Source organism: Adelges cooleyi, unplaced genomic scaffold, assembly GCF_023614345.1.
Source record: "Adelges cooleyi isolate 19-005CV unplaced genomic scaffold, UGA_ACOO_1.1 ACOO_flye_CR_arks_rails_tigmint_CR_PRNA_574, whole genome shotgun sequence".
Lineage (NCBI taxonomy): Eukaryota > Metazoa > Arthropoda > Insecta > Hemiptera > Adelgidae > Adelges > Adelges cooleyi.
The window spans coordinates 13,585,976-13,608,649 of record NW_026096268.1 but is presented as its reverse complement, the minus strand read 5'-3'; the positions used below and the strand labels follow the sequence as shown (position 1 = coordinate 13,608,649).

The following is a 22,674-nucleotide window of genomic DNA, read 5'->3' as shown; positions in this document are numbered from 1 at the left end:
AGTGAATAATTTATATAGTTAATCATTTTGTAAGCACATAAAAGTTTATGCATATGTTTATGCCAGACTTGTAATTAGAAACTGTATAATTATTTACATAGTACTGTACACTGTATAACATTAAAATTATACCATATAAACGGTTATAAATATCATTTTTATGATTGTATTATACACCTAATTTTCTTTTGGTTGAATAATAATTGAATATTGTAATTAATTGCTCGTAAAAGCACGTTCCAGAGACATGTCACGCAAAAAATGTAATTACATAAATTGTCAATTATGTAAGCTATGCAACATATGTGTCGTTAAAATTAATAAAACGAAGCCGTTTAATAACATCATATCATACAAAAAAAGCTAAAAACCGTATACCATGATCGTATACTGGTGTAATTGTACACTTGCTGTGCAGTAACTGTACATTTGTTGGGGCTATTCGAATTGATTTGAAGCTAATAATAATAAAATAATTCACATGTAATGCTTCTTTATTCTAACTCGGTAGACACGAATAAATAATCTATTGTAATATCCACATTGTTATAATAATTATTGTTACAATATATTGAGTTACGTCGTGCTAACAATAATACATTTGTATACGCACTACACTTCCGGAGAAACAATAATTTAATGGCAAACCGGACAAGAAATTGTTTAGAACCAAAGTTTTCGGATTAATCAATTTCATCGTATCGATTATAAGTTGTTGACACTTTCGGGGCTTATATAATCCGCCGAGGATTAATCAACCGAAGTGGATAAAGATGAAAAGTTCGCTTGGAAATGTGTTTGACCTAAAAAAATTAGACATTTTTCACCGTGCTTACATAAAAAGCAGTATTAAAAAAAAATTAATACTTCGAAAATGGTTTGAAATTATTCTACGAGCCTATTTAGTCAAGTATAAAAATGCGAGACATCAATAATAGCTTACATAATATTTTAATTTTATCAATAAAATTGAGATTGTAATTTGTACAAGTAAGTTGAGAAATAAATAATTTATTGTAATAATATTATAATGCTAGTTCGGCAAGAGTAGTTAAACAATATTTCCATTGTTACCGTGTGACTAGTTAAAAAACAAAAATTATATAAAAAAAAAACACATCACATTAATCTAATACCTTTATATACTCTGTTCAAATTAAGAAGCGACCTCGGCGGCTACCTGTCAACCAGTTTTTTACGTGGCTTTCAGATAGCCGCCGAGGTCACTTCTTATTTTGAACCGAGTATAGGTTCTTCATTGAAGCTAAAAAAAATTAAATTTTTTAAATGTAAAGTTAGTCGAATACAAATATTTTCTGTTGCTTTTTGAATATTATAATAGTTATATAGCGATTTTCGCAAGTACTTTAGAAATTTAATGGAAAAACAATTAATCATTTTCACTCAAAATACAGCAATTAATTTTCCAATTAGCAGCAAAGCAACCGAGTGCGGTTATATAATATTATTTACCTAACAGTCCTTATTAGGTATACATAAAATTGAAAAATAAATAAATGCAGATACGTGATACGTTTCATATGTATGTGTAGCTTCATATTTAATACAATACACCCTGTGTAATATTATATTATATTGTTGTACTTCGAGTGCTTCCGGTTTTATCAATTTAATAAATATATATAAATGTATATTTTTTGAAACCGTACACCACAAAACCTAAAAATGAGAATAAAAGGAAGTTCGCAGACGTCGTGAAAGAGTAGTGTAGCTATTGCGTCCATTAGAGAAATTCTACCAACACAAACACTTAATGAACGGCGTTCTGGTACTAAATGCTTTCGACGGTACTTTGCCACCCCCACTCCCTTCCCATTTGTCTATTTTATTTTATTTCAGACAGTTTCAGTTGTACGAAAATACACGGCTGACCTGGTAAAAGTTGTTGACCCGGACAATTCGATACTGTCAACGCTTTTGTGATATTGTAGTGGTTAATTGAGTCCAAACCCGGCCGGTTGATCTTTTTGAATCGAGTCCCACTCTAAAATAAATTTATTTTGCAGTAAAATATTATTATGACCGAAAAATCGTTCATAAGATAACCACCGGAAAGACGTAAGAGCTGTGTACCGTCGGAGCTGTTGACCGCTTCCATTTTTCTATTTCAGAACCACTAATGAAGTTTGCCAGTGCGGCTCAACTCGGTCAAGATAAATGAAAAGGCGGACGCTCGGTAGTACGTTTAAAAGACCAATTTAAAAATGGAATCTCTGCCAAAATGCAAATTTTCCATTTCGACTGGCCGGCATTTGGGGTACGACAAAAATTATTATCGTCCACGTGAGTTCACCAACACTTTCGTTAACAAATCCATTATTATAGCGTTTCAAATGTGTCGGTTAAATGTCACCTTACAATTTGAAATGTGAATTTTAGTACAGCAACTCTTTACAGGCGATGACTGGGGCTAGGAAATGCTTGGGTGTGAGCTTTTCTACAACCAAATAATTGTCAGTTTAATACAAATTTGTTTTAAAACATGATGAATTATCGTAATTATTATTATGAGTTATAATTTATAAATATTATTAACGAGTGATTAGATTAACTGCTATTTGAAGTTGTAATTTTTGTAAGCATAATACATATTTTATTTTATAATCAAGGCTGTTCAATGTTTTACACAGTCCGCCGCCTGAAGATTCATAAGGCAATGATATGTATAAGTCAAATAGTTAATTAATCGATTCAACATAACAACCGATTTAAAACAATGCATAGGATAATGATCTACGTCGTGATGAACGAACCATTTTTGATTAGGTGCACATTGGTAATATTATAAAGTGAGTGTAATTAAATGTTACAATGGAATTTAATTAATCATAAGATTCAATCGTAATGAGAAATACTATACCTTTATAAGTTCAGGAAGTCAACTACGGATCAGACGATAAAATCAATCCTTATGTTCTCTCAACTGTATATGTTTTGGTTCATATTATCAATCCGAGAGATAAAGGCTTAATAGCTCCTAACTCGAGTTCGTTAGTTGGTTATTGATTGACAAAAACCTAAATAGGTTCTGTTTGTTTGTGTCCTCAATTTATACTACTATAAATAATCGGATAATTTTATAATATCGATGGAAAATGAAAATGTATTTTTTATTTTTGTAAAAAAATATTTTGTATTTTTTGTCAATACTTTTGACCTATTAAATATTATTAGATCCCATGGTCAACGTGAACAGGCTCAAAGTCCTGCTATTTTTGTACGGTTACAATGCAAGCGGAGCTGTTATATAAGATGAAACCGTTTTGAGATCACCAAACTATGACAGTATTATCACAGACTATATGAAACTTTCATATTATAGTCTTCGGGTGTTATTATTAGTATCTGCAAAACCCGGATTTTGTTTACTCCGTAAACATTGTCAGTTTCCAGTGAATATTTTCACGAAGAATATCGATAGAGTTTTTAAATCTATTTACAATGAAGATACAAAATATAATTGAATCTATCAAATTAAAGGATTTTAGGATTTATTCGTGAATTATCGTTTGTCACAGCTTGCAACTTGAAAAATTGATTAGTAGACACTGAAAAAATGTGTGCTTAATTGAGATTTTACAATTTTTTAATTACCAGATGCGTTTAATTTTATGTGGCCACTTGTAAAATAGTGATAACTCTAAAATTAGATAATATTTTGTGTCATCGTTGTTACACAACAAACATCTTATTAATATTGTAATTTATTTATAAGACTTATGTTAGTATAGGTACAGTTCAGTATTTTTTGTATAATAATATACAAACGCAGGCCGGGAGTATTAAAAAATGAACTGAATTAACGCAGTCAAAGCGAACCTTACAATGGGAAACGGCAGTTATAATGGCAAATAACAAAATAATAATGATAAGTTAGTTGCTACCGTGTGATTCTATAATATCCTTGGCCTGTGTTTTTATATTTTAATGAGAATCGCAACTTCTCGAATGAACAACTTCTTGAATATATTATTTATTAAGTGAAAAATTATAAAATAAAAATTACAAAGTTTTCATTTGACCCACTTAAAATTGAAAGTTTGTACATACTAAATAAATTAAAAAGCCTTAGTTTACAATATTTAATTTTGTAACACTACTCTAGACTGTATTATTATTTCTAATTGAAACTGTAATCGTTTTCTCATCGTTTTAAATACTTTTAGTTTAAAAAGAAATCCCTAACCGGTGACTACTGGTGCATACAAATTTGTTTAACAACTTGCGACACTTTTTGAGTGTTCGGCTAAAGTTGATTAAATTTTAAACGTTAAATGTCTATACCTTAAATCCTGTTGTTATAATATATAACATTTTATGAAGAGTGTGCGCTTGACGCACGTTCTAGTTCAAAGGAATTGTTTTAATTGGAAAAACAATTGACAGCATGCAAACTGTGTGTTATGATTTACAAGTATCCCGGCTTTACTCGTTAAGGTTGTTCGGGGAAAGTTTCACAAATAAGTTCAAGGTGAATGTGAACCACATACTAATGAACGCACGTTGTATTGACACGATCAAAAATAAAGTGTTTTTTTTTAGTACATAAATTAGAGAACCCGCATTTTTTTTCCATTGCTATACGGGTTCAAGTCGTTCACAAGGACGTCAAAGTTTATAATGATTCCATAAAAAGTGGTAAAAAAAAAAAAGATTCAAGTACAAAGTTGATGTAGTAAAAAAATATCAGTACAATACAAAATAACGTAAATTCATTTGTTTTATTTGAATTATACATGCATAAACTATAATTCATCATTAATCAAGCAGATGAAAAAAAAATAGCGGTTTTAGCAAAGTTTTTGTTTTTGATCAATTACAAAAATTTTATAAGTTTATGTTATTAAATATGAAAAATGTTTAATAAATATTATGGATGTAGTTTATCCGATTACGAATTGAAATTCTATTAAAGTTGAAAGGCGAACAAAATCCTGCCAAGATCCGATTCCAAGAATACTGTAAGTCGGTTTGTATGGAATTTAAACGAATTAGTTTCAACCAAAGTTTATATTCAGGTGTTCACAGTTTCAGTGTAAGTATGAAACCTTTTATTTTTTTTTGTCAAATCAAATCGCATAAAACTTGCTACGTAAAAGACAACCCATTTTGCATTATGTATTTTCAAAACCAAAATCGTAAAGTTTACAATAACAACCGAAAAACCGCCGTTTTCTTAATATTTCAATCCGTCAAAAGTTTAGTATTAAAAAAAATAAAATCCTTACGGCTTACTGGATCGCACACATTAAACAGTAAAAATACATATTGAAATAATAATAATTAATAATAATTTAATACTGTAAAAATATTTCAAAAATCATTCTTTGACGAGAAATCAAATAATAAAACAAATATTTCCTTAATGTTAATTTTTGCCTTGTGCAGATATCGAACATAACATATTATATTTATATTTGATGATTTCTACTTTTTAAAGTTTAAACCTTAACGTTTGCAATTCGATTACCCAAAATAAAATACAACACCAAGTTATTTATCATTTTTATCATTATCATTAATTATTATTATATTAATTATTATGATTACAATTATCCTTATTACTATTTTTATCATTATTATTATTATGCTTAGTATTAGTTTGTTGACTGTTTGTGATGTCTCCTCTTGAATTTTTCTTGTAAGAATTGTTGTTGATTTGTTTTTATCAATAATTAGTTGATACACTTCTATAGTCTAACAATATTAACATTTCAATGCCTCGATCGAAAGTAATAACTCTATTATTTGTTGTTCCATTTATAACTGTTTTTTTTCATCTGACTCAGTATTATAAATTATAAAATTATAAATCCTACTCGCCTTGTTCATACAATTGCTGCTCACCACACCGACCATCACTACGGATGGCTCTGTAAGTACAATAGAATATATTATGAACTGACCACTGGGAAAGAGTGAAAACTATATAGAACACATGAAAATATAATATGAATTTAGATATCGTTTTACTTTCAATTAAATTTAACGAGTCAAAATAAACAAAATCCTGGTCGTTTCCAGCAAGTTTTGGCAGATGACCCAAGCCCGGGCTATTTCGGAGTCCATATCTCATTCAACAATCACCAGCAGTGTATAGAGATATAAAATAGAGCCGACAGAACTTGGCAGTAACAGCATAATATTATTATAAATTATAAAGCTAATGAGTGTAATTAGTAATTCGCCTTGGCTAAATCGTGCAATATAGGCGCGCCATTAAATGTTAAGAACATTGAATTCAACGAATCAATTTGTCAATTAAAAAAAAAATAATTCACATATGTAAATTTTATTTCTGCGCAATTCATTACATTAATTTCCATGATTTAGTATACGGTATTTTTTGGTCACTTTAAAATTATTTATTAATTTTATTCTTTAACCTTAGAAACAAACAAACTTGGTAATAAACAATAACAACCGAAGCCCACCGGTTAAATATTAAACAAATCTAAACAGAGAAAAATAAACCAGAGTAGATTTTCGAGAAATGTCATAGACTCTCAATGCCATTACATTTGTGCCACATGTTTTGTTTTTGGTAATTCAAAATCAATACAATTTTCCATACGTACAGTAAAATAAAGTATAGCGAACTGTAATAATTAAATAAAATATTAAAAAAAAGTACAATTATTATACTAATGTATTCGATTTAGTAACAATTATTTCCAAGTATACAATCATAAACCAAATCATTATAATATTATTACTGTGGTGGGAGAGTAATATTCTTGTACTAAAATATCCGATCATGTTAACACGAAGATGGATTTAATGCGTTTAGCTCTTTTTATAGACTTTTATACATTCGTTATCCTTCGTGGAGTGCATTGAGTACATGCATAACATATGGAACTTTTTCGTCATAGTCCGTAGGTAACTGGTTTTTTAATGGCGAATCCGGTGACATTGTGTGTCGGAAACCTAGACCCAATTATTATCGGCGGCGAGAAGGCAAAAATATAACCATTACAACGCGCTGTGAATGTCACACGGATGTCAAAGTATGTAACAAAAATAATGCATCCGACCCGCGTGATACACATCATCATCATCCACAAGAAATACCGCAAAAAACTAACGAATTCTGGTAGAATAAAAAAAAAAAATAAGTAATCTCATTTCGTTTTGGAGTACTACGGGAGAAAAAAAATACCATAATTGTACCGTTATAATATTTTATATTTTATACGACGAGACCTGCGAGAATGGCGAGTGAAAAAAAAATGACGGTCGGAATTTGAAGTAAAGAGAAAAAAAAGTAATAGTAATAATAACAACAAACAAGTAGAGTCACGGATGAGTTGTGTGTGTCTGTGTTTCGATTGTAAGAACAGCAGAAAATCATATTCTCCGCATGGCATTACTTTTGAATCACAATTCGAAATGATTAACAATCTACATAATTGTGTATTCACTTTTTACATAAGAAAATTCCAAGAGGGCAAGCCATCCAGCATCCAATCTGCAACTGTCGGTATTCGGTAGAGATGGAGTTACATTTTTTAGGAAAATGATTTGCGTTGAAAAAAAGTGATAAGAATTGTGATTGATAAGAAGGCTCAAGACGTGGCCGTTCAATGAAAAATTACTAAAACCCAAGTCAATTTTTTGAAAAGCAGTCTTTTGTTTTTACGATAACATAAAATAGAAAACTGAATGCGCTTTTTATTGTGTAGAAAGGATGGCTCTCCTGCGAAAATAATCAAAAAAGTTTTGGAATGTTTTTTGAAACAAATTAACACAAAGCCTTACGGAAAATAAAAACTTTTAAAGGTCGTTTCACGAAAATATACAAAAAAAGTACACTTAATGCCTATTTATTGGAACGTCTACGAATTTAAGAAAAACCTATTTATCTAATCAAATGTATACCATTTTTATTTCAATCTGAATGTTCTAGTTGTGGCAAACACATGTCTCAAGTACTAAACGATATGTTTTACTGTTTAATTATGCCTCTTTAAAGTTCATAAACATGGTTTGAATAATTTATAGCCGTTTTCACCATTTTGTCTTAACAATTAGGTAAAATTTATTTGTAGTGTTATTTAAACTATACCTACTTGTTTTTAAGGGTAGACTGATGAAAACGACCATTTATCTTTGTCAATTGTTACCCGTGATTCAAACGGCTTATTTTCAATATTAAATTTCAACTATTTATCAGAATACACTTGCCCCGTATGGATTATTCTAGAATCCTATACATAAAAGTATCTGATATTGATACTTGACTGTTGTTTATGATTGATTTTTCTGGTATACACAATACACATATTATTATGGGTTACTAAGTATTTGACAGATTTACATACATTTCCTATAATATATTATGTTCTTGACCCACTCACTGTACTTATGTACTTGTGAGTTGTAATCTTTAATTCCAAACTTAAAAACTTTTGTCTTCAACCTGCTTACTTTGTTTAATTCGGTCAAACTATATATAAAACCTTAAGTTATTCAGTTCGTGCTACTGTTTCTGCTTTGTATTATATATAAAGGAGTTTGCAAACAAAACGGAAATATATTATTTAATCTAAAATCTTGTTTTTTAATTTTAATATTACATTGTAAATGACTTTATAGAATATTATGAGTTGTTTAACATACAGCATATTCCAAAATATATTTTCGATGTACTTACTACTTGTATCACACAATACGGTTACAAACATTACTATTCTTAGTTTATTATTTTAAATTCTACAGTGTTGACTGTTGTAACGGACAATGGTACCGCATAATCATTTTTGCCAGTAAAGATTCAAAAAGTAAAATGTGTTCAAAACCTTTTAAAAAATATATCGGGTACTGTTTCCCCCCTTTAGAAACGTGCGTTGATTGCTCAGCGAGTAATACTGTTGTTTAAAACTATAGAGTGAATAGACTAGTTGACTGAAGAGTCTTGAGGTGCCTAACAATGGTCCTGAATAATAATGGATTTTGTACGAAGTGGGTATCAATTACATTGAGTTCAAATACTTGACAGGATATTCCTTAAAAATCGTAGAAGTATCAGGCTCAATTTATATGATAATACATACACATAAATTATTCTACAATGTTATTTAGGGGTTAACCATAGATACACGACTAAAACGATTTTATACAAATTATGTCTGCATAATAATATTGTTGATTTCTTATTTCGGTTGTATTCCAAAAACTAATATAAGTATTAGTTTTTGAGTAACTGTTATTGGTATTTTGTTTGTGTGCAAGAAAATTACAGTATTGTCATTGTACTAATCATATACTGTCGTTATATTATTACATGCGGGTGATGAGTGATGACGTATATGAGTCTTGTGTACTATATATGAAACCAATCAATTATTTTAGTCTGTTTTGAACGTGATAATCCGTTTTAGTATCAGATTACATATAAATCGCATAAGGTCACGAGCATCACCGTCAAAAAAATCACTTAAGTTATCTGAAATATGAGCTTGGACATAATGTTGTAGCGAATATGACGTGGATTATGTTTGTACATTGTTCACTTAAGTTTAAAATTTAATCACAAAAAAGTACAATTTCCAAAGTACCAATAGAGGAGTAAATCGATAACAACCGTTATGTCCGTTGCTCAGCATAATTATGCATGTTATATATTACAGTCCTACTACTAATAAATAGGTTCTATTGCCCATTACACGTGACATCAAGTGGCTCTTAGAAGATTAAATAAGCGCAAACGATAAATAGCTTTCTTTTTCAGGGGTAAAGTACCATCGGTACTAAGGGTTAAAAAAAGTTATCGTGGATGGTCTAGACACAAAAGTATTTTTAAAAAAAAACTACATGCTTCCTCGAAGCTAAACAGAATACAATTATTGGTATAAATTATTATTATGTGTAAGTTTTTTTAATTTTTTATAAATAATGTCTCGTCTTCTTTTGCAAGTTTAAAGTTTATATTTTCCCTAACGAGCGGGCTGCAGATGCAACTGACGCCGTGGTATTGTTGGCAAAACAAGTTTGGAACTCGGGGAGAATGACGGAAGACTGCTACTTATGAAAAGAAATAAGCTGATTATACTTTATTTCCTTAGTCGGTCGCTTGTTCAGAGAAAGAAGCTACCTAAGACCAAAAAGCGACACCGCTTCCACCTTTTATTCTCGTGGCACTCGGTCATAGGATATGTAGGCGTATGTAAAAAAAAAAGCCATCGTAGAAAATGAAATGAAACCCAGTGAAAAGCAGTAAAAAATCTTTGTATCCTGTCTGAAAGTGAAAAAATCTGTGCCAAAAAAAAAAACGCTTTGATGGAAATCTATAAATAGCTTTATAAAAACTCGACTGCGTTAAAAAATCATGTTTTCAGAAGTGCTTTTAAGGTTTAATAAATTGATAAATGTCAAGTAGTAAGAGTCCCAAAATTGGGTATTTTTTGTTATTATTTTTACTGAACAATCATTTGAAATTTGTACATTTCTAGTTTGTAACCATAAAGTCTTAAACTTAATTAAATGTATTGATTTAATTTCATGTGGGTGTTTGTTTTCTTTTTATGGAAAAAGGGTGAATTTTTTGTTTAACGTTCAGTGAACTTATGGGCACAATTAATTCAAGCATGCACCGATTGCATAATAATAGTATGAATAACGCGTTGTTTTTCTGGTTAGGTTACTGTTACATGAATAATACTTCAGGTACTTAAGGTTTTAGTAATTTAAAAAATAATAACAAATGTGTCGGACGTCTCGCCAAAATACGTCAGGCATTTGCAATGGTCAATAAAAATGACGGGGTCAGTGTTCTAGAGTTCATCCTAAATAATAATGCTCTTGACCGTTCCGGTCATTTTTATTAGATAAAAGGCCTCGAAAATATTTAAATTAATATTTCCGCCGTGTTGCCTAAGGCAAATCGTTAGATGTATTGATATCTTATTTTGGGCAATTATATTTATATTTTTGAGACGGCTTGGACATGACTAATAATTTAGGTCAAACTCGATAAATCATTTTGTTGATTAATTTTTATGATAACAAGTTTTTACTTTTAATTAGGAACTATTATACTCTTTTTTTTTATAATTAACTTTGTTATTTAAAAAAAAAAAAACTGTATACTTTTAGTTTTAATAATAGTATTTATGTTCAATGTTGTTTGATGATTAATAATATAATATTATATTGATCGACGTTATTCGTACAGACGACTATCGTTTACGGTTTGTGTACCTAAATAATATTTCCGCCTTGCGATTCGTTTTCCAGACAAATTGTATTTATGATTTATTATATTTTCCGACCAAACTGTAATATAATTAGTCATCAGTCGGATAGGTCATATTATAATATATCCGATTGGTAACCATAATAAAATAACATGTTATACCCCAATAATGAGTAATGACCGATTTTTCAATAAAAATGATTGACAGCGCGGAAGACAACCGAATATTGTACTATTTTGTTCGTAGAAACATATTCTACACAAATCACTCGGAACGGGGTTATGCTCAAGTCATATTATAAGGTACACAATTGATCGCACACAATATACATGTAAGTGCATATAATATTATATAGGGCGCGATCGTGAAGGTACGCTTTCGTTTCGCTGCGGTTAATAGCCGTACAGGAGGACCCAATATAGAATTCGACCCTAGATATTATATTTATTTTTATTACAATGTTCAGACGGGCTATCGAACCCCCGAATCGCACTTAAGACGTTGCTAGAGTTTGCACACAATATATTCGTTCACTTTCGAACCCTTTTTTTTTTTTTTAATTTTTTTCCCTCTATACAATAATATACTTTTAAAGCTTACCTTAGTGTAGAAAATCGCGACCGACAGCGTTATCCACGATTGCGGCGGCGGAAGAGGAGGCGGCGAACACATCTTTGCGTTTCCAAGCGATTTAACCACAATAATAATAATATAATACTATCGTGAAAATATTATGCACGCACACAAAAAACACTCACAAGCGAACGCGCACGGTACACGGCGGTAAATAAAAAGAATGTCTCTAGCGCCAAAAACCACAGGGAGGGTGTGTATAGGTTTTTTTTTTTTGTAGATTTTGGGCGGGGGTCGTCGGGCCCCCTTGGAACGAAAGCGAGCCCACACCGAGCGGCGTTTGTCGGCGGGGGTTTTTTTTCTCGAATTTCGTAGACGATTTTTTTTTAAATAAGTACCTAAGTATATATTTTTAACGGACAGAGCAACAGCGGCAGCGACGGTCGACGACGGCGAACGTATGTGCTGTGCGAGCGCGCTAAACCGAACGTGTACCCACGCGGTCGGCCTGGCCGCCGTTGGCGCATCGTCGGCCGCGCTGCTCGCGCTCCACGAACAAGTGGTGGGAAAACGACAAAAACCGACGGCTTTTTCCAGGGTTGCCCGACACCTCCCCTTGGCAGCTGTGTGTCGGGCTTGCGATAAATAACTCGGAAGATAATAGTTAAATGTATTGTTTTAACGCAACCCCATTCGTCTTGGTGTTGGTGCAACTTGTTTTACCGGCGAATTAATCGATATGGGCGCACTGAACACAAGAAATCTCTTACCGGCTGATGACGACGGTAACTGTGGGTTTGTGGAAAAAAATAAATGTGTGTTTTAATGTTGTAAAATGATTGTTTGATTCTGGAAAAAAAATTCATTTGTTTGGAGACACCCGGTATATTTTACCCTAGTGTGATAATTATGATAAATCGTTTACGACCCCCTCGCCGAGAGCTATATATTTTAAATGTCACGACACCATTACTATTATGATCATAAGCCATACGATTTAATGTCTTAAACTAAAATTTCATACAATATCTCTTGGAAAAAAAAAATAAATTGAGTTAAGTTAGTAGGAGTTAGGTATTTAATTATGTTTTTAGGTTAGGTACCATTTACACTATATTAACGACTTAGACAATAATTAATCATTTACATCGTGTAATAATATACATTATGATGGACATTTCGTCGTTTAAGTACAATAAATGAACAAAACAAATCTCACTGGAATGATACAAAAAAAAAAATACAACTATGATTATATGGCAGTTTTAATTGCCAGTTGTCGTCCTTGTCGATTGATCAAAATAATAATAATATTTAGTGTTACAAGTTACAATCAAGTATTCTGTGTTGTTGACTAACTTATGACAAATCACCATTGATTCTTTTTTTGAACAAATTTCGGCAAGTATCATTTGAACAACATTTTTTTCCCCCTTCCATACGAGCCCCAATGTATAAGTTAATAAAAATGTACAATAATTAATCAAGAGACGAATGTAATAGAAAACGTATTGCTAGACGGTTGATAAAATAACAGTTTTTAGGGTTTTAAGCGCTCCGGAGGGTATTCGAATTAGCGTAAAGTATCCATTAAGGGCTTTTAATGATAATGTTTTATTTACAACGTCACTTCTGGCTTCTTGAGACGGGGAAAAAACAGCTTTAATCAACATAGACACACAAAACATAATTTATTAAACTGAGAAATGTGAAATAAATAAACAACTAGTAATAATAATAATATGTGTAACGTTTGAAAGTTATTAGCATTGTATAGGTCGTGCTCGTTTACAAGCAATATAATAATAAGTTGACAGCTGAGTGAAAAAGAACAAGGTATAGTGTACCTATTTATTGTGTTTGCACGTTTACTATCTTAAATTTTTAAATGATAATTCACTTTAAATTATTTTGAACACGGAATGGGTTGTATGCACACTATTCCATCGTTTGTAGAAATCTCACTGGCGATTATTATCGGGTTGCTGTTTAATGATAGTAGCCCGCTTGAGTTTCCCAGCCAATCACGGTAATGTTAGTTAACTATTTATAAAATCTGGTTAAGTAGGATGAGCCGAGATCTGAGTCAACTCAACATACCAAGAGATAGTGATTTTATAAAACAGAATTCTGCATGCATTCACTTTTAGATCAAATTATTATTACTACTTTTTTTTCAAGTTAATGCAACTATCCCATCCCACCTTTCTTCTTATACTATAGCCAGGTTGCCCCTATGCGGTTATTTATATATTTTTGTGTTTGTTCATGGCCGTTAACAGTAACAACGACCAATGCGGTGTACTTTGTCACATAATTAATAATTTAATAGAAACTTAAAAAACGAGCACTTGCTTATATGGACAAAAAATCGCATGTCGCCAACAATCGATACAACTAAACATACAACATGGACTTGAAATAATGATATCATTTTTGTCGTAAAAAAGAATAAAAAAGTTTAAATTAAACATTTTGAAATTAAACTTTAATAATAAAACTAATCTGCTTAATGGTAATTATACACATTATACACATGCCTAAAATTTATATTAAATCGCGCTGAGCGACCTGTTAAACTTTACGGAATTACCCCAAATTTTGAGAAATTTATTTATTTACTATGAAGATTAATATTTAGTGGTGGGCAAAAAAAATTTTTTTTGTTGCGCCACCCTAATACAGGGTGTTTCTTTTATCATGAACCAGTCAATATCTCACTGGGTTTAATGAATAATTTAATTTTTTTTTTATAATGTTTTTATAAAACGTGATCTCATTTTTTCACAATTCGTTTTTGTTTTTAACCCCTTCCCAACTTAGTTTTTTTTTATAGCAACTTTTAAAACTTAAATGGTAACGTATATATTTTATTAAATTGAGAATAATGTACTACACATTTTGACTGGGATTATTTTTGCATCTGAGCATCGATTCATCATTAAATCTTTGTATTTTTGTTTTTAATGTACAATATATTTTTTGATCAATGTAATATAAATAAAAAAGTGTTTAGAATAGACCTAGGTATAATTCCAGCCTAATTTTCTATTCTTAAATCTTCAAGAAATTAAATTTTTCCAGATTTTCATAATACTCTCAACTTTACAGTTTAAATTAAATACTATATTTATTTATATATGGTTTTTTTTTGTTATCAGAAACAAAGACATATTAGCTAAGGTTAATTTATATTTTTAATAAGCTGAAAACTAGTTATTAAAATTTTTTATAAATTTATATTATTTAAAAATAAAATTTAGAAATCACACAAATAGTACAGTAATCAATTAAAAAAACACACACACCCTTTAGAATTTTAAGAATTAATACATATACCTTGATTTTTTATTTAAATAAACACAAAATGAATAATTTAGAAAGTTTGACTTTTTGAATACAGCGAATAGCGATAGGATGTTGTAGTCAATTTGTAGCCCTGAAATATTGATATAACAATAAATTAACAATGCGGTAATAATACAATATGTAAAATTATATAAAATGTAATATCCAGTAAGAAAAGTCAACAGTCTTATTACAGAGTTATTTGTTAGGTGTAACTAAAAGTAATAAAATTAATCTAAAAGAACTCTTAAAAGATAGCAATTAGCATATAATTTTATTTTTAGTACTTCTATACGTTTGGGGTTGATCATCTGCTTACAAATACTGTTACGATTGTGGCCAACATATCAGCGTAATTATCTCAGGTATCTATTGAACAATTATCTGTTCTAACAAAACAACACGTAATTTACCACCATCAAAAGGTATTTTTTCACTTCTTCTCTTTGGATACTACAAACTTGCTCTAGATCTACCGTTAGACAAATTTTCGAATCTCAGTCACAAAAGTTGAAAAGTAAAAAAAAACATATTTACTCATTCAGAGCGAAATTTGTTTTATTTTATGTTTGATTGATTTGTCAATGCATACATATCGATACATATAATATTATTACAGAGTTCATCCCCCATAGTTTAAGGAATATTCCACAAAAAATTTAAATTATTTCACTTTTTTTTAATAAGCACATTATTATTTTTAGTTAAAATATGTCATTTTTTGAGACGTTTTTTTCTCGAATTTAAAAGGAAAGGGGTATTTTTTTATCGCTCCTGAAAGGCCCTATAATCAGTCATAAATGTAAAAAGTTCATCTCTTCATCTTAGAAATTGTAGAAAAACACCAACAAATTGTTTAAATCTTACACACTATGTATCTTACACACTATGACACACTATGACATTTTTTAAAATCACTTCCAAATTTTTATCGTTGATATTCCCTAGATAATTTATTATCGAGACAAACGTTTACAATCCAATAAAATAACAAAAGGCCTCTCTTAACAAACAGTATACATATTATTTTTATACTTTTTTTCTAAAGGTTGATACTTTCCCCCCTCAATGTGTTTCGTCTTTTTATTTTTGTATTTACTATTTAGAAAACTAATAATTTACTTAAGCCGCCTACAGTATGTCACTATTATTATTATTATTTATCACATTAAAAAAGTTAACAACTAAAACAATACATTATAAAAAAAAAAAAATGTGTAAAGGTGAACAGAGTACTTGCCTAGAGGCTGCAAATGTTTATATCCACCACCGGCTGCTTAAAGTGTATACATTATTTTTTTAAAACCATAAATCTAAGAAATTCCTCCCATGACATATCATCAACTAGAAATCATTTTAAAAGTATTCACATTAAAATTTATCAAACTATTCAATGCTGTAACAAATTGTGTGGTTGCAATTATTATTATTAATAAAAGCGTTTTACATTTTTATAACTTGTTCTTCCTACGTACCCTTCAATGGTGCAGTAATATTTTCGATATCCTCTTTTTTTAGTCTATAACGACGTTGTTTCTTCAGTAAATACTTTTTAACTCTTCTCTTGTTAACTTTATTTTTTTCGTAGACGTATTGTGTTAAAACACCTGATATTGATTTTTTTACTTCAACCATACGATATACTCTTATATAAATATAAACGAGTTGCTAAAATCATTTAATTTGTGTCTTTGATTTACAATTTAAAAACTAATATTATAGAAATAATGCATCTAGAGTTATTACTATTATATTATTCATTAGGTTTATAGAGTATTTCATTATTATATATATTTTTTTTTAATGTATCATATATTAGGATAGAAAAAAATCATAATTACCTCCAAAGTAAATTTTGCTGTTACTGATGCTATAAATTCCTCTTGCGACATTTTAGTATCTAGAAATCAATATAAAAGTATACACATTACAATTTACCAAACGATTCTATTCTGTAACGAATGGAAACTGGAGTCGTTCAATTTTTATTATTGCGTTTTTTTAAATAATATTTTGGCCGACAAAGGTACTACACATCAAAATCATCTAAAAACAATAATTTGATTTGTCGGCTTGTTCAGTTTTTAAGAAAACTAAAATCGCTAAACTAAAAAAAAATTCTGCGGGAAAGTCGTAAAATGAATATTTCAATATTAATTACAATTAGTGTAACCATTATATTAACTTGTTCTACCCAACTATTTTTACAAACGCCTTCTTAATAATAATATAAATACTCCTCAGAAATGTTGGAAAAAACACACTACCAATACCTATTGATATTTATTTATGTACAACATTAAAGTGATTATTTATTTTCACATTTCACATGTATATATTTTATAATATCTGTTAATGAATTATTATTATTCAACGAACCCCACACGGAATCACGTATCTTTTTGGCATCCGAATTAGAAATTTTAAATTCATTGAGCACGTTTGGTTTCTTTAAGTAATCTCTGACTGTATCCGTATAAACACCTTTGCCATCTTCTAAACACCCTTTGTAAATTTTGGCTAGTAGCTAAAGTTATAACATTTCTATTTTTAATACGATAGATTTATAGAGAATACAATTTTTATTTTTTAATGTATCAAACCGGGTTTCCCATTTTAAAATACTAATCGATTTTTCTCCAAAAATACTAATTCAATCAAAAAGTTGCTCATTAGAGACTTTAAGAGTACAAAAGGGGACGTCTATAAAAAAAAAAAAAGATGAGGTTGGGGTGGGAATGGGGTTAGGGTGGAATTAGCTGTGGCACATAACCGAAAAAATTATAACGAAAATAGCGTTACACTGTTATCTGATATGAGATAAGAGATAGGGGTGAGTGATAGGGGTAGGGGATAGGGGTTGGGAAATATGGGTGTAAGATAGGGGTGGGAGATAGGGGTAGGGATGGGGTGAGTGATAGGGTGGGAGATAGGGGGTATTGATAGAGGTGGGGGATAGGGGTTAGTGATTGAGACGGGAGATAGTGGGTAGGGGATAGGGGTATGATATAGAAGATAAGAGATAAGAGATATGTTGTACGTTCAACGTTCAAATTAGAACTAAATAATAAATTCAAAATAGTTTAATTCTCTATGTTAAGTTACTTTTGGCCAGATAATAAATACTACAATTTTAGCCAGAAACTTTATTGTACATAATTTTTTGATCTCCTTGGCCTTGGTTACTCAATGATACCGTGATTACAACGGCCAATCAGAAGGCGATATAAGGCACACGACACGACAGACGACGTAGCTGTGATACCGCTTTTAGGTTACCACACATGACACGGTTACCATATGCATCAAAGTAAAATAACAACTCAAAATAGCTAGAAACTTAATTTACAAATTATGGGTTTTACCGAACAAATTTTCCCACAAAAGTTATTAGTTTTGATAAGAACATTTGTTTGGCTAACAAAAAATACATGGTTTCCATATAAAAAAAACATATTTTTGACCGAAAGTCGGCTATTTTGAATTTTGGACCATATTTTTTTTTTAACGGCCCCTTTTGTACTCTAAAAGTCTCTAATAAACAACTTTTTGATATAATTAGTATTTTTGGAGAAAAATCGATTAGTATTTTTAAAAATAAGACACTGTATAATTAGATAGAAAATATTCAACTTACCGTTGGATTTTCGCAAATTCCTGCATTTGCTGTATACAAATGCACAAGCAAATATAAAAACATAAAACAATTTTTCAAATTCATCATTGTGTTTTTTATTCTATGCATAAAACAATCGTATACTGTTTCGCAGTTGTATAAAACTTAAAATGGTTTCTGTTACAGCGAATTTAGTGTAAAGCGTATGGAAGTTGTATAAACGCATATGTCTTTTGTTTGTTCAATGTAGTTTAAAATTCTATTTTAAAATAAATCGTGGCTATAGCCTATGAATCGTAAAAAAAAAATAGTAATTGTTTTGCCGCTTGACAAATACAAACAATTTAGCTATTTCCTATTTACTCATTCGTCTTGTAACAAAATGTTATTTTTTAGCTTTTTTTTCGCCCACCGCTAAAAATTAATCTTTATAGTAAATAAGTTTATCGAAATGTTGGGTCATTCTGTAAAGTTTAAAGTGCACAATTCGTTGTCTAAAACTAAAACTAATCAATATTCTCTGAATCTGACTGTTGTTCAAATTCTAAGAAGTTACTTTATCGTTTGATATTGTAATAATCTATAAAATCTAGCTCGTTAAGCTCGTTTATTGTGGTTTCATGGTAATTTTAATTATTAAATATATGTTTTTTTATTATTTCCAAAGTGAAATTCAAAAAAAAGATTGAATATAATTTTTTTTTTAGAATCACAATAAAATTTCTCCTAGAAGTGTTGTGTTAATAAAATTAAAAAATAATTGTTTGACATTAGCCATTTTTGTCTCTATTAAAACAAACGATTAGATTACTGTTGTTCTGAACCCAAATGTACTTATTATTAAACAATTCGTATGCTTTGCTATTGGGAATATAATATTATTTTGGCTCTACCGAGTGATGTGCTTAATTTAATTTTAACTACACGATAATTACATTATCTGTAGCATGTTTCTGATGTCAACGATGATTTATCAACCCAGCATAAAGACAGCGTCTAGTTTCTTGACATTTAATAGATATAATATGTTGATCCATTTTTGTTCGTCTAATTACAAGGACGAATACAGAATTCTTGCTGATTAATATAATATCGATTGGCGCGTGCATTTTGACAGATTCGCTTTGTATGTAAATTATTGTAATTTCAATAACAGGCACCTACACAGAGTGACAACTTCTGTAGAGATATTACTCATTGAATTTGGTTTCATCGACATCACCGTTATATAATTAATTACCTAATTTATAAATAAAATATAGGCACTCGTTACTGTTAATACCTGACACTCGGAAGTTCAGAATTCCTATTGAGCATCGTATGTGCTACCTGAAGTGAAAGTAAATACATTATATTATGTTAATTTTGTTTTAATTTATTTTAAGACTTCGGCGACTGTGGTTATTAGCCAATAATGTGTGGAGGACAATACTTGTGACTAAGTGATATTAAGTTTTTTACAAAAGGAAAAAATACAAAGTTCTTAGAGGCTGTTTACAATTTTTATTTCAGTTAGAAAATTAATTATTTTGGTGCTGTTTGCTTCATTGAGGGCTTCTTCAAAGTTGTTCGGTATGGATTATGTTAATCGCCAAATAAATAATACAATTATCTTTGCGACATTTGTAGAGGAACAATAGTTTGTGTCTAAATCACTAGACCGATATCATCATCTATACATTGTAAACTGTGTAGAAAATCAAAAGGTTTAACATTTTGTTTTTATCAGGGATCTCATTTTTCTCTTTTACCAAAAAAAATGTCTAAAACAGAATAAAATATGTTGTTCTGAATCGGACAATCGTTTAACATAATAAAAAAACAACAAATATGGTTTAAACATTTATTTTTATTTTTACCTAAATATTCTTTCTGGAAATTTTTGATGAATATATAGATTTTAAGAAAAGAATAAAATATAATAACTTTGACTGTCCGATTTATAAAAAAACATATTTTATTTTAGATAAACACTAATTTTAGATTCACAATAATGATATTACTTGAGTTGTGCAGAAGTTATGCTGAATATTATTTGACAGCGAACAACCGGACGAAACTTTACAGACATTTGGCAAACACTTGCTGACAGCCTATAGCAGGTCAAGTTGCCCAAACAGTTACCCGATATTGATTACTTTATGTCACGCATAACATACCTACTGATCAGTCGTTCAGTACACTGGCGATTAGGCTATTCTAATATACGTTGAAATGTACAAACCAAGTAGAAATAGTTCACCTATTGATGTGTAAATTAGACATTATATTGCAAAATACATTATATACATCGAATATATAAAGGGCTTATTTTACCATATTTAGTAAATTTTGACAAATAGGCGTTGAAGTTTTTAATTTTTCAAAAAAGCGCAAATCGAATTATTAATTTTGCTCAAAAATTTATGTTTACCATTTAAGACACAGCGAATTAATGATGAAAAATATGCAGTATGATCTTTCTGTTATGAAAAAATAGTAAACATAGTTTGTCAATGATTCTTCTCCAACTCCTCTCTAAATCTTCATAAAAAAAAAAATCATTATTCCTTGTTTTTGCATTTCAATAACAAACAAAAAAAAGTTTTCTCATTGTTGCTGTATAATTATATTGTTCTTTGTACATAAAAGCTTAACTGTGTCAACATAGTTGTATGTATATTATGTTTGTAAATTTTTAAGAAAATGTTCTCTCTTAGCATATATTTTTTTTAATTGTATTTCATTTCATTATTCTTTTCAAAGGCACTAAAAAATACATCACGATTTTACGCTTTATTTTCCTATGTACTAGCGCAATTCGTTTTCTATATTAGATCTTGCCACTTCGTTCTAGTTCCAATACAAATGGAATTGCAAAATCTTCTCATTCCATAAAATGTTCCCCCGTCGTTGAAACCGAATCCCTTTTGTCTGGTACTTACTTCCCATCCTTCGGTCACCCGCACTTTATTCGATCCGTTTATACATGTATTATGTATGCCATCACGTGCACGCTTTGGTGTATTATGAAAACGATGAAATTGAAAGTAGGGATTCAATGTCACTCCATCGATCACATCACCGGTTCCCCTATAACCAGAGGACTTTTATATAGGAATATTACAAAGTATAGGACTAGAACATAAAACTTGTTTTAATAATTAATTATATTTTTCTTGAAGTATCCTCATGGGGGTGCGTTCTATCAAAGACATTGTTAGACAGAAAGGGGTTTTTTTTTAAGTGGGTCTAATATAATTAGCGAGTGAAATCGTCCGTTACCAATATTATTATGATTCCGAATAAATTGTTAAAAAAAAAAACCTAATAACGAAATCGCCGAGTTTTGTTTTAACACTAGGTACCTATGAAGAGGTTTCAAGCTGGACGATTAATGACTGGACTATATATTATATATTATCGTTATACTGACGAATGAAAAATATATATTCAATACAACTAGACAACCGCAAGGTTGTGTATTAGTTATTTATGATCATAAACTATGCACAATAATAACCGTGTCTAAAAGAAAACAATAAAAAAAAAATGTTAGTCGTTTACCATAAAAATATATTATATTAGCCTTGCCTTGATGTTACTATAGCAAGGGTGAATATTAGTGTTGATTTAAGTGTAAGTTTAATTAGTTGCATGTATATAGTATGTGCGTATGTGAGCGAATTGCCATACTTTATTTTATTTTTCGCTGTAATAATTCCATTGTCGACGAGGTAAAGTTATTCAATGTATAGATTGATTTGTCAGAAGGCCGATCCGTTTTCGAATTGCCCGCTTTGAGCATACTTACCCGTATGAATTACCTATGTACGGCTTTTGTGGATTGGACAATAGCGCCGACTAATCAAAGCCCCAAGGACGTGGTCTACAACAGCATTATCATCACCGATAAGACAGACTAATAATTAAACATAG

At 30.1% G+C, this 22,674-nt stretch overlaps 2 protein-coding genes across 3 annotated transcripts in view; both read right to left on the bottom strand.

Annotated features, from left to right (window-relative positions):
- LOC126842653 (protein phosphatase PP2A 55 kDa regulatory subunit) overlaps nt 1-12,247 on the bottom strand; it is a 55,825-nt gene extending 43,578 nt beyond the window's left edge. For both annotated transcript variants that reach the window (XM_050579708.1, XM_050579709.1), the window contains exon 1: nt 11,820-12,247. The gene's annotated coding sequence lies outside the window, so the exon portion shown is untranslated. The remainder of the gene's footprint in view (nt 1-11,819) is intronic.
- A 2,794-nt stretch (nt 12,248-15,041) lies between these two features.
- Nucleotides 15,042-18,949, bottom strand: LOC126843304 (uncharacterized). The gene is made up of 6 exons (XM_050580729.1): nt 18,778-18,949; nt 17,520-17,667; nt 16,982-17,040; nt 16,616-16,808; nt 16,381-16,484; nt 15,042-15,231 (listed from the first exon to the last, which is right to left on the bottom strand). Exons 1-5 carry the CDS (start codon nt 18,883-18,885, stop codon nt 16,432-16,434), a joined length of 561 nt encoding a protein of 186 aa, XP_050436686.1. The 5' UTR covers nt 18,886-18,949; the 3' UTR covers nt 15,042-15,231; nt 16,381-16,431.
- Nucleotides 18,950-22,674: the final 3,725 nt, after the last annotated feature.

Excerpts from the sequence above, each read along its gene's own strand:
- LOC126843304 (XM_050580729.1), bottom strand. The coding sequence starts at position 18,885 with ATGCATAGAATAAAAAACACAATGATGAATTTGAAAAATTGTTTTATG. Across the intron at positions 17,041-17,519 it reads GATACGTGATTCCGTGTGGG|ATACTAAAATGTCGCAAGAG; the intron begins GTTCGTTGAATA and ends ATTGATTTCTAG. Across the intron at positions 16,809-16,981 it reads CAGCAAAATTTACTTTGGAG|CAACTCGTTTATATTTATAT; the intron begins GTAATTATGATT and ends AAATGATTTTAG.